The sequence below is a fragment of the Chinchilla lanigera genome, unplaced genomic scaffold (assembly GCF_000276665.1).
Source record: "Chinchilla lanigera isolate Chin_1 unplaced genomic scaffold, ChiLan1.0 scaffold00049, whole genome shotgun sequence".
NCBI lineage: Eukaryota > Metazoa > Chordata > Mammalia > Rodentia > Chinchillidae > Chinchilla > Chinchilla lanigera.
In genome coordinates, this window is record NW_004955450.1 from 701,517 (window position 1) to 717,126 (window position 15,610).

General features: G+C 48.6%; 2 protein-coding genes across 4 annotated transcripts in view; one reads left to right on the forward strand and one right to left on the reverse strand.

Moving 5' to 3' along the window:
- The window catches only part of Idh3a (isocitrate dehydrogenase 3 (NAD+) alpha), a 17,689-nt gene extending 15,612 nt beyond the window's left edge, over positions 1-2,077 (forward strand). Inside the window, exon 11 of the mRNA XM_005393440.2 lies at positions 611-2,077. Coding sequence (XP_005393497.1) covers positions 611-694 — 84 coding nt within the window. The 3' untranslated portion in view covers positions 695-2,077. The remainder of the gene's footprint in view (positions 1-610) is intronic.
- A 280-nt stretch (positions 2,078-2,357) lies between these two features.
- Positions 2,358-15,610, reverse strand: part of Acsbg1 (acyl-CoA synthetase bubblegum family member 1) — a 40,909-nt gene continuing 27,656 nt past the window's right edge. For all 3 annotated transcript variants that reach the window (XM_013518893.1, XM_013518894.1, XM_005393441.2), the window contains 9 exons: positions 12,822-12,902; positions 12,584-12,733; positions 12,174-12,350; positions 11,348-11,529; positions 10,181-10,411; positions 9,389-9,606; positions 6,305-6,444; positions 5,707-5,953; positions 2,358-2,911 (listed from right to left, as the gene is read on the reverse strand). In XM_013518893.1, coding sequence (XP_013374347.1) covers positions 2,826-2,911; positions 5,707-5,953; positions 6,305-6,444; positions 9,389-9,606; positions 10,181-10,411; positions 11,348-11,529; positions 12,174-12,350; positions 12,584-12,733; positions 12,822-12,902 — 1,512 coding nt within the window. In that variant the 3' untranslated portion in view covers positions 2,358-2,825. The remainder of the gene's footprint in view (positions 2,912-5,706; positions 5,954-6,304; positions 6,445-9,388; positions 9,607-10,180; positions 10,412-11,347; positions 11,530-12,173; positions 12,351-12,583; positions 12,734-12,821; positions 12,903-15,610) is intronic.

A 15,610-nucleotide genomic window follows, 5' to 3' on the forward strand; every position in this document is an offset into this window, starting at 1 on the left:
GCCAGGTAGGTGCTGTGCCATAGATCAGAGTATGTCTTAAGCTTTTTAAGCTTCAAAAATTTCCCATGGACTTTGTAAAACCTCTCGTTTAGTTTTTCTTTTATTTATTTATCTATCTATCTATCTATCTATCTATCTATCTATCTATCTATCTATCTTTTTGAGGCAGGGTTTCATTATGCAGTTCAGGCTGGCCTTGAACTCACTTTGTAGCCCAGGCTTGCCTCGAACTCACAGCGATGCTTCTGATTCAGCATCCCAAGTGTTGGGATTATAGGTATGCCCCACCATGCCTGGCTTCTTTTATTTAAATATGCATCATCAGACAGCATTTTCTGAGGGACTTATGTATGAACAAAGGAGAAATTTGGGTGCTGCCTTTCATAGCAGGAGCATCTGTGTTTCTGAGTGTTCTTACGGACTCCCTGTAAGTCCTCCTGGGGAGTAGATGGTATGTGGGAGCCTAACTCTGAAAAGAGGAGCTAAGTGAAATTTGGAGCAGGCAAGCTCCTTGCTCAGCTCACATCTCACTGAAGGCTCTGAACGACAGTATCCTTGCTTTAGTTCAGAGTGAGGGTCCTTATTTATTCTTGCTGTTTTCTTTTCCCAGAGTTTAACGAAAGATTTGGGAGGCAGTTCAAAGTGCTCAGACTTCACAGAAGAAATCTGTCGCCGAGTGAAAGATTTAGATTAACGGTCACCAGTGGTGTATGCTGCAATCACTCCTAACGGACGCCGCCTTGTAAACCTCTCCGTAGGCACCTGCCATTCTGTGTGCATTTGGTTTGCTTGTTTCTTGACAGCACATTTTAAAATCTGGCCTTTTTTTAACCAGTCTGTGCAAAGGATGCAGGGGGTGTCTCTGACCTGCTTTCAAAGGACTTTTTCCGAGTGCTTGTTTTATTTATTAAATGTCTGTCTGGTAAACATTGTTTTGTAAACTCCAAGTGGACTGTATCATTTGCCATTGTTAACCATTTTATACTTTAGTTTAAATAATTTTTCCTCAGCTGTAAATATTATGATACACAATTAATAAGAGAAAACATGTAACTTTTTAAACAAAAGTCCTATCTTTCTTTGGTTTATGAGAAACATAATGGAAATAAAACAGGACATTGATATAATAGCACAAGAGGACATTCTTATAAAGCTTAAATGGGCACAGGAGAAATTTCCTGGGAAAGTTCACGTCTAAAACAGCAAAAATGGTATATTTCTTAGCGACATGGAAAATAAAGGCAGATGCTTCCTTTACATGAATTATTATGAATAAAAATTTCAGATCCAAGAAACATAACGAGCAATATAATTTTGTTAACATACAGATAATATATTATATACAAAGTCCCACATGTATCTTGTATTTAATGATTTTACTTTGAAGTTCAACACTCCGGCTCCTGGTGAAGCCCTGGGGGGTGCCACCTTCACCCTGGATACACTGTCGCTGTCCCATGTCATCAAGGCCCCCAGCCCTGTGCTACCTGAGCTGGGCCAGGAGCCAACCCTGTCACATTCCCTCTACCATCAGTGCAGGGAGGTGGCTCCATTTGCTGCTACTCCCAGGCAGCACTGCTCAAGGTCTGGTCCCTGGTGTTTCAGCTGTAGTTGAGGAACCAGGGTGCTGGCTATTGACTTAGCCCCTTTGCCTCCAAATCATTGTGCGCTTCAGCCAGTCCCTGCCCTCTGCCTAAGGTGTGACTGCAGAGGGAGTGGACTCATGAAACAGTTCACCCCACAGCCCCATCTTCTCAGGCTGTGACTTTCAGCTCCCCTGTCCCCACACCCTTGCCCTGGCTGCAGCATGAGCAGATGCACTTTGGCCCCATATTAAAGGCAATGTGTCTTCCCTTGCCCCTGTCAATTTGCAAACCTGTGGCTTTGCATAATGTCCTCAGATCACAAGGGGATTTCTTAACAGATACCCTCGTGTGGGTCATCTTTTAAGTTTGTAACCAGACCAGCAATCCTTACGTGTATTTTATTTTGTTTATGCTGCTGCTTCCTTTGTTTTATTAGATTGTGCTAATTACCAGTGGCTCTTGGTTCACAGAAATAAAGAATTCCAAAACAACCAAGATGTACGCCTTCTGCCTTTCCTGGTCAGGTGCCTTGGGGCAATTCGGCTCAGCTTATTGCTAAGAATGACCACTCACAGAAGACAGAGTAGGAGGATGGCCTGGTGGTAATGCGCGGATGCCAGAATGGGCTCTAGTTACTACATCACCCTACTGACCCATGCTTCCTGGCACTAACAGTGTGCAAATGGTCACTCATGCCAGATGCACTGTCCCACAGGCTAAGTACTCACTGCCCTATGCCCTGCTTGCTCAACTGACACAAAAACCAGGTACTGACAGTTATGTTAAAAGTTTAATATTCATATTACATATTAAATACAGTCACATGAGAGCAGCAGTTTTATTAGGCAGTATCCAAGAAGATTCCAAAGTCTGGCCGTTAAGTAAGCTAGATGGCTTTACCTGCAGCACAAACTAGTAAGATGACTCCCCACCCCCCACCCCGGCCTCTGGTGAACTGTTGAGCTATGGCTTGGTAAGTCTCCCTGGAGTTAGGGCCGAGCAGTATCAACCCTTTAGTTGTGAAAGAAGAGTTGATTTCATCACCTGAACACTTAAGCAGAATTTAAACTACCCGCATATGGAGCTTCTTGGAGTTGTAGATGTGGGAGTCGAACTCTGGCCTGGAAGCCAGACAGACCTGAGTTTCTGCGGCCACACGGGAGAGCCTGGAACTCGGAGACACCTCTGCAGGCAGAGGCTGCTTTCTCTTCTCATTGGGAATCACAGGGATGGCCCCAGTTACTTCTTTTGTTCTTGGTAAAAGGAATCAATGATATCTTTGTACTTCTCCAGGACTGTGAGCCGCTTGAGTTTCATGGTGGGACCTAAAAGAGAAGCGGGAAGAAGCAAGTGAGGCCCAGGCTCTGCAGATTCTGAGAGGTGCAAAGAAGCAGACTCAGGAGTGGGCCAGGCGAGAAAGGCAGAGCAAGGTGCCAGCCTCTCAGACCCAAGCCTCTGGGCATCACACCCTGAGGAGGCTTCTGCAGTGGCCAGGGCTGGTTTGTGACCAACAGCAATGCATAGGTCAGAAATGACTGTAGTTTCTTCCCAGTGGATGGGGAGGCAATGTGAACCGTGGCCGTCTTGCCTGTGACCTGTGCCCATGCCTGACCCTCTGCTCACTTGGATTCTGTCCCTTGAATGAATACACTTGTCTCCCAGGATCCACTGGGGATTGCGGCCCAGGAGATGCCTAGATCTGAAAGTGCTCGAGTCCTTACATAAAATGGCAACGCACTTGCTGAGCCCCCTTCTGTCCCTCTTAGAAGCTTTCTTTCCCTCAAAAAATTATTCTTCCTACTTAAAAAAAAAAAATGAAATGGCATAGTATTTGTGTATAACCCAGGCATGTCCTCCACCCTGGTACTAGAGATTGAACCTGGGGGCTCACAGAGCTACAGCAGTGTGTTGGTTCATGAACTTAATTCTTTCCGCATTTCTGGTCGCAAACCAAATTGGGCCAGAAGCAAATCAAATTCAATGGTTAGGTTCTGTGTAGACCTTGATTCAGTCCTTGTCCAATTTGGTTTGCAACCAGAACTGTGGAAATAATTAAGTTTGTGAACCCAGGCACCACTGTATATCCTTGCCTCCCCTCAATTTTATTTTATTTTTTTTTAGTATTTGAGACAGGATTTTGCTAAACTGATAAGTAGCTCAGGCTGGACTAAAACTTATGATCATCCTGCCTCAGTGTCCTAGAGCACTGACAAACATCATTTTTTTTTTTTTCAGTACTGGGGATTAAACTCATGACCTTGCACTTGCCAGGCAGGCAGTTATGCCACTGAGCTATATCCCCAGCCCATAGTGCTGTGATTATGGGTATTCACTACCATGCCTTGCTTCTCCCATATACTTGCTTTATTTATTTATTCATTCATTTATTTATTTTTTTGTCCCATATTCTTTAAATAATCTCCAGGTTACTTACAATGCCAAGTAAATGCAATGTGAATAGATGCACTGTTACTGTTTAGGGAATGATGGCAAGGAAAATTCTGTACATGTTTAATACCAATTCATTTAAAAAAATATTTTCAATCTAAGGCTGGTTGTCTTTTGTGGGTGTGGAACATGCAGATAGAGAGGACCTGTAAACTACTCCAAAAATGAAAATAAACACTCTTATAGCTTCTGCCTTAGGCTCTTAGAGGTCATCTCCCTGGGACCGGTCGGCTGCCATATTATGTGGCATTATGGCGGCCCATGGAGAGGCCCCGAGGCCAGAATAGGTCTGTCTCACAGCTGGCAAGGAATCGAGGCACCCACAATCACATGACAGGAGCACTGCAGCTTCCAGTTCTGGGTGATGGCCCCTGGCTCACAGTGACTTCAGGAAAGATTCCAGTCAGAACCACAGCTGAGATGTGGGGCTCCCAGACCCTCTGAAATGAAGACAAGTATTTATTGCTCCACTAGGGGGCGATTGTTACACAGTAACAGATAGCTAATGCTCTAATGACCTCTGTGTTTTGGGGATAGCTCTAGTGCACTATGATGGGGTGTGGAGCCCCTGTCAAGATGTTAGTGAGACCTCCTCCCTCAGTCACTTTTCTCGGCTTTGGTTTTTCCCACCTGAAGCATGCTGAGGTCCTGGTAGTCTATGTCACCCCTGACTGTGTAACTGGAAGCTTCAACATCATCATTTGCTGAGGGAGGACATCTTGGATGTGCTTTACCTCATGTTTAGTTTGTCAACCCCAGACAACGAGATGTTGAGGCCTCCAACTACCACTCAGTATTGCTGAAGCTGGTCCCACTGAGTTTAACCTGCTGGCATTGAGGGGGGCCATGTGCCATGAGCACCCCAAGATGCCCAATCAGGAGCAGCTTCCACTGGCCAGCTGAGGATGCACCTCAGGCTTCTCTGACCCTGCATTATGATCCAGACAGTATCATCCCTTAACCCATCACGTGAGCTGACTGCAGATGACAGCAGTGTCCTCGATGGCCTGGCAACACCAGTCTGAACACCAGCAGGGCCAGGAATTGCCTGGTGGGTCTATTGGGATTTGAAAGGGACATCAGTCCCATACTCAAGGCAAAACCAAGGGCTATGTTAAAATTAATAAGTCCTGGCACATATCCTATACAGTCACCCCTGTGACTGTATTCCTGGGGAATTTGTTCCAGGATCCTCCACCCTAGACATCAAAGCCCACAATGCTCAAATGCCTACATAAAACAGAATAGTTGAATATAACCTAGGCATATCCTCCAAGTACCTTGAATCATCTTTACTTATAATACCATCACCAACACAATGGAAATGCTATATAAATAGTTGCTCTTTGTGCTGTTTAGGGAATAACCACTAGAACATGGTCTACATGTTCAGTACAGGAGGAGCATTTTTTTCCCAAATAGTTTCCATGTATAGTTGTTGCATCCACTTGTGTGGAACCCACAGCTACAGAGGGTCAACTTTATATTCCCCAGGCTCTGCACAACCACAAACCCACACTCTTGGTGGTCAGTGTCCTCCCACAGGAAGATATGTGACTGCCATCGAAAGATCCATCCCAGACCTTTGCCAGCTATGACTGCTTCCTCGTGAACTCCTACCTGACACCTTGTGGCCTCTGCTTCCCACAGCCCCTAGGACAGTGAAACCTACCCAACTCTCCTCCTGAGATGGAGAAGTCTCTCTCAAGAATGGCCCACTTCTGGATGTGATAAGGCCGGGCGGCCGCATTTGCATTGACCCTCTGGATCCCCTCTTCGATGGCCTGATACACAGCTTCATCCCGCTGGCCCACGATCTCAGACACAGTGCTGGCTCTGCTGCCCACCCTCTGGCAGAACTCCACAGCTTGCTCTGTTAGGTTGTCGGTTGGGTCAGAGGTGTCTGGGTCCAGCGTGCACTGAAAAGCCAGAAGACAGGTGAGCCCCAGCCCCGCTCTGCAGGAAGCAGACAGCGAGGTGCTAGTAATGGTGGGCTGCTTCAGGGAGGGTCCTAGAATGAACAGTGCCACCATGTTGAGCCCTCAGTCAGTGACGTCATCATCTGGAAAAAGGGGCCTTGTTCCTGCCTATCTACAACCCTGGGACCTGAGTTCCTGCTGGGGGAGGGGACGCCTCACCTCAGTGGCCTGTTGGGAACAGAGGACTTTCCCTGTGCTATAATTGCACTCAGAATCAAGCCGGTTGAGCCCTGGGTTGCAGAGCTTCTGTCAGGCCGCAACCCCTCCCCTCAGACCCAGCACCCCACACACCTTCAAGGTGAGTAGCATGGACAAGAACTTCCTCTGGTCACCGATCAGCATGGCGTTGCTGATGATGGGCAGCTCCGTCTTCACAGCCTCCTCAATAGGCAGGGGGGGCACATTTTCCCCACCCGCCGTGATGATCAGCTCTGGGGAAGGAAGGCCCGTCCCTCTTGGTGTAGACCAGGTGCTGGCTGAGCACGGCCTGGCCTCATCCCCAGCTTGGGTGCCCTGAGCACAGGCAGTGCCTGGGGAGGCCTCTCACACTCGCAGAGACCAGGGTGCCTCTGAGGACACTGCCACCCAGAAGTCCAGCCCTGGCTCCTTCTGCGGTGCCCTCCCACTCCCATAGCAAGTGTTGCTTCTGATTTGACCCTGACCCCCTATTCACAGAGCTTTTACACCATGCCCAGCAAAAAGAACAAGCCAGCTCTCTTATCATTTTGCAGATGAGGAAACAGACACAGGGAGGATCAGCAATGTCCAAGGTCACACGCAAGTAAGTAGCAGAGCTAAGGTTTAAGCCCAGTCCAGTTCCAGAGCCACCAGGCCAGTGCCTCTTATGGTGCTGGTGTCCTTCCCATGGGTGTGCCCCGTCCCTTTCTTCCCATCTTTCCACAGACAGCCTGTTCTGCACGGTCCACTCCTCCACCCTCAATCCACACCAACCTCTCCCTCCTTGAGCTTTTCTCATAGCTTTTTTCTACTTACCCATGGGTCGCCTTTCATCCTGACAGAGGGAAGGGAGGGGAGGGGACATGCAAAGAGCTGAGATGCGTTATGGACACACACCAGCTCCCCTTGGTGAATGTAACCATGTGTTGCAAACGTGGACTAATACAAAATTTTAAAAATTAAGAAGAAAAAAAAGCTGAGGTGTCTCTGTGTGCAAGGCGCTCAATGCGCTAACTGGTCTTTGGGTGAAAAGTCTGTGAAGATGGTCTGGCTGACTGGAGTGAGACTGTACTCCACCCCTACCTGTCTGAGTCAACAAAGCTCACTTGCACCCCCTGTGTCTGGCTCTCTGCCAACCTCATGGGACAGCAAGACAAGGGGTGAACAGGCACTGTGAGGCAAGGGGCACCAGCCCCAATGGATGCTGGGTAGGAGTGGATTTGGCAGGCAGAGGTGGATGTGAGCAGACACACAGCCTTTGGGGTTGCAGGTAGTGTTAAAAGAGATAGAAAGGACTGGCACCTGGAGCTTTCCTGGGGCTGGGGATGGTTTGGGATCAAGTGTTGGGGACCACAAACTCATAATGGCTAATTTTGCATACCTCCCTAAGGGATAAATGGAGGCTTGGGATTATCGGTATTACCCTTTCGAGATTTTCCATTATCTCTTTAGAGACAGGCCATCCTCTCCACCCACTAAGACCACTAAGATTTTAAAAAATTACATTGCGAGATCCTTCTTAGCATAAAATCATCTCTGCTCTCTGGAGTCATCCCAAGTTGTCCATTGTTGCCCCCTAAGTATCAACCTTGCATCTTCCGCTAATCCCTCCTATCACTGTATACACCCAAGAACTAGTAGATGCCTTGGAGTGTCTCGGTCTCTGTCCATCCTGAGGCACTGTCCTCCCAGCCCCTCTTCATGCATTACTAAATTTGTCTGTTTCTTATTTAATCTTTTAACCATACCCCTCATACAAGCAGTTTGGGATCTTGGCCAGGTCCCTAATAATCAAGGTTTTAGGACATGCTCGACCTGGGACTATAACAGCAGCTCTACCATAAAGTTACAGAAATTAAGATCCCTAGTAGCCAGGCATGATGGCTATAACCCCAGCACTCAGGAGGCTGAGGCAGAAGGATCAATGGGAATTTGTGGCCAGCCTGGGCTACAAAGTGAGTTCGAGGCCCCTCTGAACTACAGAGTGAGACCCTGTCTCAAAAAGACCAAGGAAAAGACAGAGAGAGAAAAAGAGAGAGAGAGAGAGAAAGAGAGAGAGAGAGAGAGAGAGAGAAAGAGAGAAAGAGAGAAAGAGAGAGAGAGAGAGAGATGAAGGAAGGAAGAAAGGAAGGAAGGAAGGAAGGAAGAAAGAAAAGAAAGAAAGAAAGAAAGAAAGAAAGAAAGAAAGAAAGAAAGAAAGAAAGAAAGAAAATAAGAGCCTGAGAAATTAGCACAAAGGCCAGAAAATAGATCAATGGAACAGAATAGTCCAAAGATAGATCTCTCCTAGACAACTGCTTGACAAAGGAAAAGGTGGTACTGTAGGAAGATGATGGTCTTTTCTAGAAGCAATATTGGGCCAACTGAATATGTATTTGGTAATGATGTTTGCACCCTATTTCTAAAAGCAGGGCCAGCTCTGGTTGAATTCTGTTTTCTGGCTACTTCACCTGGCAAAGAAATGGGGTCATTTGCTTGCTGTTTCAAAAGGCCAGCACCAGGTGGTGTATGCGGCAACACGGGGTCTCACCACCCAGAAGTCTGAAACTTGCATAACCTGGGGCCCAAATAGCGGCTGTCCCGTCCTTCCCTGGGATCCACGCCTCCATCATTTAGAACCTAGACCTAATGAAACACCCGTTTGTGTGATTTCCAGGAAGTTGTGAACCCACTCACCAAGATTCAGTTTCTTCTGTGAAATGTACATATGTGTGTGCATGTGTATGTGTGTGTTGGACGCATGTGGGCATGTACGCACATGCACCCATGTTGCACTCACTTGTGTAAAGGAAGTAAAATATTTTTCCTCAGAGGTCTCCCCAACTTGCTTCCCTTTCTCCCTGGGAAATGTCCTTGAAGTTTCATGTTTTATTCTAAAGTTTATGTCCAGTTCATATCCTGCTCTCCACCCCACCCGTGTCTGCAGAGAAACCTCATGTTTATACCCTTGGATCTTACAGGACACCCTACCTTGTTTCTCTAGGGGATGTGACTCCCAGTCCCATCATCCACACCCTAGGTGACCTTGGTGAGCCATTTCACCTCCCTGTGGCCCCAATAGGGGTGATAACAGCTCCTGCCTGCAAGAAGTGGGCCGAGCAAAGGCGGGAGGTACCCAGAAAGGCCATGTTCTGGTCTCAGGTGCCACTGTACTGGGAGTGGACCCCTCCTGGTACCCACTGGATGCAGGGTACTTACCTTTGAGGCGCCCTGTGATGTAGAGGAAGCCATCCTGGTCCAGGCGGCCTGTGTCACCCGTGTGTAGCCAGCCCTCAGAGTCAATGGCCTCACATGTCTTGTCCTCCATGTTCAGGTAGCCCATGAAGATGGTGCGGCCCCATAGGCAGATCTCGCCGATACCCTCCGTGTCTTGGTTCACTAGCTTCACCAGGCAGCCGGGCACCAGCTTGCCTGAGCTGGGATGAAGGGTGGGGGAGGGAGGAGCCTGGGATCAGCTGCTCTGAGAACCCCAGGCCCCAATCTCTGTCTTCACTGATAACCAGGGCACTTTTTCTAGGGTTTCTGTCTACAATGGGGGACTTAGAGTGGAAAGGTGGGGTTAAAGTTTTTTTTGGTGACTGAATGAATGAATGGATGAAATGTGAATGCGAGAACTTGCAGCTTAGGTTGGGCTGGCAGGGAGAGGGGAATGGAAACATAGCAGACGACACTTCGGGTCATGTGCAGAACCCACTCTTTCTTGCCCCTTGGAAGGATGGCCCTGTCTTCTCACTCCCACCCCAACCGCAGCCTTCTGGGTCACCCTTGGATTTGACGCACCCTACAGAGAGGACGGTGCTGGGCACCTGGGGTGTTAGGGCTGTTTCAGCCATGCCTCACATAGCGAAGACCACCCGATGGCCAAGGAGGATGAGCAGGGGCTTAGCCCAGGATCAGTGTTGGAACTTGGTGGCCCAGAGCCCCATGGTCGGGTTTGCAGTATGGACAGAGAAGCAGGGGTATCAGCAGGATGTGCAGGCCATGCCTTACCTGTAGAGCCGGTAGTTGTAGGGGTTGGACATGAAGTGGGGACCTGTGCTCTCGCTGAGGCCATAGCCCGCATATAAGCGGATATTGAGACCCAGGAAGAAGCGTTGTGTCTCAGCCGTCATGGGGGCTGCTCCATAGAAGTTCTTCTGGCACTTGGCAAAGCCCAGTGCCTGGCGGACCCTGGCCAGCACCAGGTAATCTGCCAGCCTGGCTGTGAAGGGCTTCAGATCACTGTGGGAGAGGAGTGAGGTCCACAGAAGGAAGGAAACACACAAGAAGAGTGGGTGTTCTGTGGGACACATCGACACAGCCATTCTGGCGGTCTATGCTTTTTTTTTTCTTTTTGGTGCTGGAGCTTGAACCCGGGGTCTTGCTCATGCTGATTGTGTGCTCTACCACTGAGCCACACCCCTCCCAGATTCTGACTGGTCTGTTCTGATTGGTTGGTGCCATGAACATGCATGTTAATACTGGTGTACATGCATGTGACTGTGAGCAAGTGTGCCATGAGCCAGAGGGTCGGGTAGATCCAGCTGTGCGTAGATGCATGCAGATTGTGCACATGCCATACATACATGCAGAGACTTGGAATGTATATGCATGGACTCACATGGGCACATACGTGTAATCCCATTTGAAGCCTGCAAACGCTGGGTTCATACATAGTCACGCTTCACTTTGTGTGCATGAAGCTGGAGGTGTACAGACGCCTCCCTGGTTCATGGAACAGAATGCTGTTTCAGAGTCTGGTCACAGAAACTATTTTGTAATTGAAACCCGTCCAGATCCACATCACTGAGCCGCCCAGCACTGGGTGGGAACTTGACAGGCAATCAAAAGGGGCAGGGAGAGGTGTGAGCCATAGTGTGAGAGGCAGGAGGGCTGAGAAGGTGGACACCCAGTCACCTAGGCCATATAGACAACGGGACCCATGGGAGACTTCGGGGCTGCTCCTCAGGAGATGCATTCCCCTCCTGAGGAAGTGCTTCAGTCCTCCCAGCCTGAACTTAGTGATGCCAAGGTCTCCCCCAGGCTGTGGTGAGTGGAGACATGGACAGCTATGGACAGGACCTCTCCACAGGGCCAGAACAGATGCGCCAACAGGAACTGTGCCCCATGTTCCCAGGAAGCCGGCTGCCCCTGCCTCTCACCCCCAGGCTCCCATACCTGCTGGGGCAGGTGAGGTTCTGCTCCAAGGTCACTGACATGGCCCACAGCAGCATCTTGCGCCGGATGAAGCCAGCTTGAGCGGCCACCTCCTGAATGCGCTCCATGATCTTCTCCCACACACGTGGCACACCCATGTGGGATGTGGGTTCTACCTCACGCAGTGTGTTCACCAAGCTCCCCTGTCTCCACAGAGAGGTCTGGTGAGGAGATCCGGAAGCCCCTCATCTGGCCAGGTATGCCCGGCACACCCACTGCTCATGGAGGCTGGGACAAGGCTGCATGCCGCTGCCTGAGGCTTCACTGCTACCCACCCTCCACCCTTTGCAGATAGGATCTGGGTGTTGTCTAGGTGCCAGGGGGCTGGGAACTTTAGAAACAGCTCAGTCTCCTTGCAGCTGTTAGGGTAGATACTCTTCCTTCGCTACTGTAACAGGACAGCCCTGTTTCCCCACACAGTGCTTGCTTTAGGAACAGACAAATGACTCTGTTGCGGCCATGAGATGCCAGGTCAGAGAAACCTAGCAGTGCTGGCAGATTTCCCCAGTGGCTCAAATAAGGAGGTTGGGATGTGGGGAGGGCTGCAGTCATCTGGTGACCATTTATGAGTGTCCTCTAAACGGGTCATGCTTGAGGCACTGTGACTCAACTCAATTTAATGTCCTCAGTTTCCTTGTGCGTTTGGTTGTTTGCATCAAACTGTACAGTGAGAGCTGACACATTCTGTCTGATTGGTGCCACCCACAGGTGCACAGCAGGGCACAGGTGCAAGCCACACCCTGCAGAGCCTACTCCCCCATACACCCATGTGGCAGGGCACACTGACCTTCAGGGCATCAGGCTCTGCAAAGCACACCTGGGCCCCCCACTGGATGCCAGTCCACAGGTCGTAGATCTGGGCAGCAATGTGGCTGAGGGGCAGGTAGCTGACCACCACCTCCTGTTGGACCTCAGCTGGTTGGATGTCACCCGCCTGGCTGCCAAACCGTGCTGTCCACGTGATCTAGGGGCAGACAGGGCCCCCAGGATCATTACCATCCCTGGCCATGCTGACCACCATGGTCATCCTGGCATCTGGGGCTACTCTGAGTGGGTAGCTCAAAGGCCTGAAATCCCCCAAGATGGGACCCCCTGAGCTCTCTTCCCTTCCCTTCACTGGGCTAGGCTGGGCCAGGGCCTTCCCGAGAGGGAGCTTGGGTCTCATCCACCCAGCAACCTGTCTGGACATCAGCCTACATTGTCTTGGCTCAACATCACACCCTTGGGGTTCCCGGTGGTGCCCGACGTGTAGACCAGGGCGCAGCATTGGTTGGGTGTCTGGGCCTCGATGATGCTGTCCAGGGTCTCTTCGGGGACTTGGTTTCCCAGCTCCATGAGTTCTTCCATCTGCAGCCAGATTAAGGACATGGCCAGTACTATCAGCAGGTGGGCCTAGATGGCCCTTCTTCACCCAGGGCCTAACCACCCCCCCTACCGTGTACACATTGGCCATCTTCGTGGGAGGAGGTTCCTGGTATATCACCACTGCCTTCAGGTGTGGCAAGTTTTTCCAGATCTGCATTGACAGGAAAAGCAAACCAGGCGTCAGCAAGGAGCATGTCACATCCTGAGAAGAACCTCATCTGCCAGTACTTGGCAGGTACCGTATAGCCAAGGGTTCTAGGTCTCCCATCTCTGACCCCTGACACCAGTGTGACCATCGATATTCTTTACTCATGGTTTCACGTCGTGAGAACTTGCAGCACTAAAGGTGGGAAGGGCAGGGAGATGGAAACCAGCGGCACCAGGGGCCTGGCTGACAAACAAGGGTCCAGCCACACAGTGGAGCACTGGGTGATCATGGAGAGGAGAGGGACGGGGACAGAGGAGAGTCCTACACTGAGATACCTGTAGAGAAAGTGAACAGAGGAATGTGTAGGGCATGCAGCCTTTGTGTAAGAGAAGGGTTCAGTGTGAACAGGTGTGAAGACATGCGTGTGCATGTGAGTGTGTATGGCCAGAAAGGACTCTGGAAGGGTAAACCAGAAACTAATCAGATTAATGCCCATAAGCACAGAAAAGGAACGGCAGTAACAAGTAAGGGATGGGAATAAAGAATATTTTAGTATATCCTATACAATTTTGACTCTGGAATCAAGTAAATGGTATCAAACAAAAGGAAAGCTGATTCCCTAAGATTTGAAGATGATCTGAAAGAAATGAAACCTAGCAATCTGGTGGGTGATGTAAACACATACACACTCACACTCAGACAGTTGTATCCAAGAGCCCATGACAGAATGCTGTGATGCTGCGTTCTAGTGGAACAAACTCCACAGGTAAAAGGGAATTCCAGGCTTCATTCAGCAGTCTGATTGTTGGGAGTGAGATCAAGATTACTGGGGTGGGAGGGGCCAGGGATATAGCTCAGCGGCATAAGTGCTTGCCTGGCAAGCACAAGGTCATGAGTTCGATCCCTGGTACCGCAAAAAAAAAAAAAAAAAAAAGGAAGTATCATTGTGAACTCCTGATTTAAACATATATATATATATGGAAAGGAACAAAGCTAGAAAATCACAGACTTCTTGTGAGAAAGTACATGATGAGAAAACATTGGAATGGATTCTTTAAAGTGATGAAAGAAAAGAAACAAAGGAAAGAAGGAAAACAGGAGAGGAAGAAACCTTTTCATCCCAGAATTATAGGCCAGATGAAACTTTAAAGAAAATGAAGCCAAAACTCAGCACTTTCCCAGACAATGAAAAGCCGAGTGCATGTGTCATCATCCGACCTTTGTGACAAGCAAGGCTGAGGAACATTCTCAAGGCAGAAGGGAGATGAGAGCAGATGAAAGCTTAGATCTGCATAAAAGCACTCAGGGTCAGAAATGACAAGTGTGGGTGAATGTAAAAAACATTTTCCTTTCTGTAAATTCCTCTCAGAGATATTCAACTGTATGTATTTGAGGTCTGTAACTTATGTAGAAGCAAAATGGGCAACACAGAGACGAGGGTGGACACACATCCCTGCAGGTACCAACTCCAAGATGCCTCAAGTCACATGTGTGAGATAACGTGCTCTGCACATGTGCTCCTGCACACTTCAGACCACCTCTAGAAGCTTTGCACAACAGAGCATAAATGCTGTCTACATAGTCATACTGTGTCATTTAGGGAACAGTGACAGAAAAAAGTCTGTATGTCCCTACTACAGATATTGCTATCTGAGATGGGTGGATCACTGACATGGACCCCACAGATACAGGGGGACTGTTCTGCATCACGGTGACATGGGGTGACACTGAGAAATTACAGATGCACATTGACATAGCAACAGCATGGCTAATAAGACAGTGGAGGTAAACATAGAGTCCCAGAAGAAAACAGAAACTCAACTCAAAGGGGGAAGGGGAAAAAGGGACAAAGAACAGGTGGGACAAAGAGAAGGCAAATAGCCATTTGATGGATTCATGACTATTATTTCAGATTGGATTAAAAAAAGATAAAACCCAATTGCATACTGTCTACAAGAAACTTTAAATACAAAGACACAGGTTCAAAGTAAAAGAAATTTAAAAACACACATGCAAGCCCTAATCATAAGAAACCGGAAGTGTGTATATTACTTTGAAGCAAAGCAGGTTTGGACAAGAACTCATATACGGGATGAGGAGGGACATTTCTTAATGACAAAGGGCTTACAGTCTAAATATTTATGTGTCTAATAACAGCCTCCAAACTGGGTGACGCAAAAACCGACAGCGCTAAAAGCAAAAATAGCTAAAACTACAGTAATAATTGGAAATTTGATACTTCCTGTCTCAGCAATTCATAGACAGAAAACTCATAAGGATATAGAAGATTTAACCAACATTACAAGACTGTTGACTAACTTGACATGATATTTGTAGAACATTCTACCCAACACTGTCGAGTGCATGGTACTGTCATCAAATGGGCCATGATCCTGTCACCACACCTGCTCTGCACACAGAGTGTTTCAGAAACCAGACAGCAGAGGGTAGTGAGGGCTAGGAATTCCTTTGGCAAGAATTCTCTGCCAGTAAAAGAGTAAGTCAACATTTTCCACCCTCATGCAATAATTAATTCAGGCCAAGAGGACCAATGAATGCTAAAACCATAAAGAAGGCAGCTGGTAAGTTTTGCAGTGGTGAACCAGTCACCCCCCCAGGTCCAGATGACGTTCAGCCCTGGGAAGAGTGGTGGACCTGATGTTGTCACTGAAAGCCACACACTAGGAAATATCCAGCACCACCATGAGGCC